Source organism: Hylaeus anthracinus, unplaced genomic scaffold, assembly GCF_026225885.1.
Source record: "Hylaeus anthracinus isolate JK02 unplaced genomic scaffold, UHH_iyHylAnth1.0_haploid 2, whole genome shotgun sequence".
Taxonomy (NCBI): domain Eukaryota; kingdom Metazoa; phylum Arthropoda; class Insecta; order Hymenoptera; family Colletidae; genus Hylaeus; species Hylaeus anthracinus.
In genome coordinates, this window is record NW_026534838.1 from 6,571,279 (window position 1) to 6,573,058 (window position 1,780).

General features: G+C 37.5%; 1 protein-coding gene across 1 annotated transcript in view; it reads right to left on the reverse strand.

Annotated features, from left to right (window-relative positions):
• Positions 1–1,039, reverse strand: part of LOC128892999 (uncharacterized) — a 17,748-nt gene extending 16,709 nt beyond the window's left edge. The window contains exon 1 of the mRNA XM_054153697.1: positions 992–1,039. Coding sequence (XP_054009672.1) covers positions 992–1,039 — 48 coding nt within the window. The remainder of the gene's footprint in view (positions 1–991) is intronic.
• Between the last annotated feature and the right edge of the window lie 741 nt (positions 1,040–1,780).

The window sequence follows — 1,780 nt, forward strand, 5'->3', positions numbered from 1 at the left end:
ATAAAGGATTTATGTTTGCAGTGGTGTCACGAACAGAATTTGTTAGATTTATACGCAATGACAAATGAAGTATTGATCCATACATTACCCTACATCTGCAATCATTTCCTTTCCAAATTGATAGACAAAGAGGGGGCAAAATTGAAGACAAATTCCACACGAATGACCATCACATTGATCGCCAGCTCAACCATCGAGGTTTATCAATATTCGAAAAATTCATTTGACGTTGTACATAAGTCTAATAAATTCTGTTTGCAACGGTGTCACTAACAAAATTTGTTAGACTTTTGTTAGTGACACCATTGCAAACAGAATTTGTTAGGCTAATCTCAACTGATCAGTTTCAAATCACTCTGGAACTAGATGTATGCGACCGTGGATCTAGGTAAAACAAAGATAGTGGATCTAGGTAAAACAAAGATAGTGGAGTAGGTAAAACAAAGAGCGCAAACGGTTTGCAACACAAATTTCAAATCGGTTGCGGACGTGCACGATCGGCCTTAGACTTATGAACAATGACAAATGAATTTTTGATCCACACATTACCCTAACCCTGCAATTTTTGACACCACTTCAAACATAAATCCTTTATGTGACGCAAAGGATTTATGTGGTGTCACATAAAGGTTTTATGTTTGCAGTGGTGTCACTAATAGAATTGTTAAATTTATGTATAAGAACAAATGAATTTTTCGGATATTGTCGAATCTTTTATGTTTGCAGTGGTGTCAAAACTTCAAGAATTTATAATCGAGTCTACTAATAACAAAAAAGACACGTTTCCAAAGTTAGACCATTTTATGTAACGCGATTCCCGTCTCGAATATTAATAAAATTTGGAATCAATCATCAATCTTGGAATTAATTTTCTCGATTTCTTCAGCATTTCACGCTCGTTCGAGTTCTAACAGTTTCAATGAGACCTCCTCTACCCTTGAATAACGTTAATTGGCAGCAGACATTTTTTATCATTTACGCGAGGGAGTACCGTGCTCGTGAGATGGTCCCGTCTGGCGGTCCCCTCGTCCTCGTCCATAGTGTGAATTCAGCTTTACGGGACGATCGAATTCTTAAGCGACGCTTCCGAATAGCGTCGATAAAATATGTATTTCCGCTCCGACGCTCGAGCCAGCTACCGCGCGCAGATCTGTCATGAAAGTCAATGAAGCACTCCACGAACAAGCTACTCTCGGGTCTTCCGACCGCTGGGATTTTTTTGCCGTCCATAGCTAGTCACACACCTGGTCCCCCAACTTGACTCATCGATGGAAGAGAAGGATTTTTCGTTCCCGTGATAGAACTCCACGAATTCGATTCGGTTCCGCGCGTTAATTCTTCGAGGCCACGGTTTAATGTTTAACCCTCCTCTCCTTGGGTCAAAAGCGACGGAAATATTAATTCCATCATTTGGGTTTTTGTATTCTATTCTATGTATTCTATTCTATAACTTGAGGACTGAGTTCAGTAAGATTGAAATCAACCGAAGGTGATAAATATAAACTAATTTGGTTTTAAAAAAAGAAGGTTTTCTTTAGAGAAGGTTCTCTAAATCGAATTGTACACTTGTAATCGGTTTGTTTTTATATTTGTCTGTATGTATATTACCATTGGACAATGTCCTTTTGAACAAAAGTTAAAAATAAATGTCAGCTGTCGAAATTGTTCAGATAATAAATACACTGATATTTTTTCAAATTTAATTTGTAAAATCAGATTTCTGTGGGTTAAACAAATTGTTTCGATAGACATAAGAGTACGAGTAATTATGGGACTGACT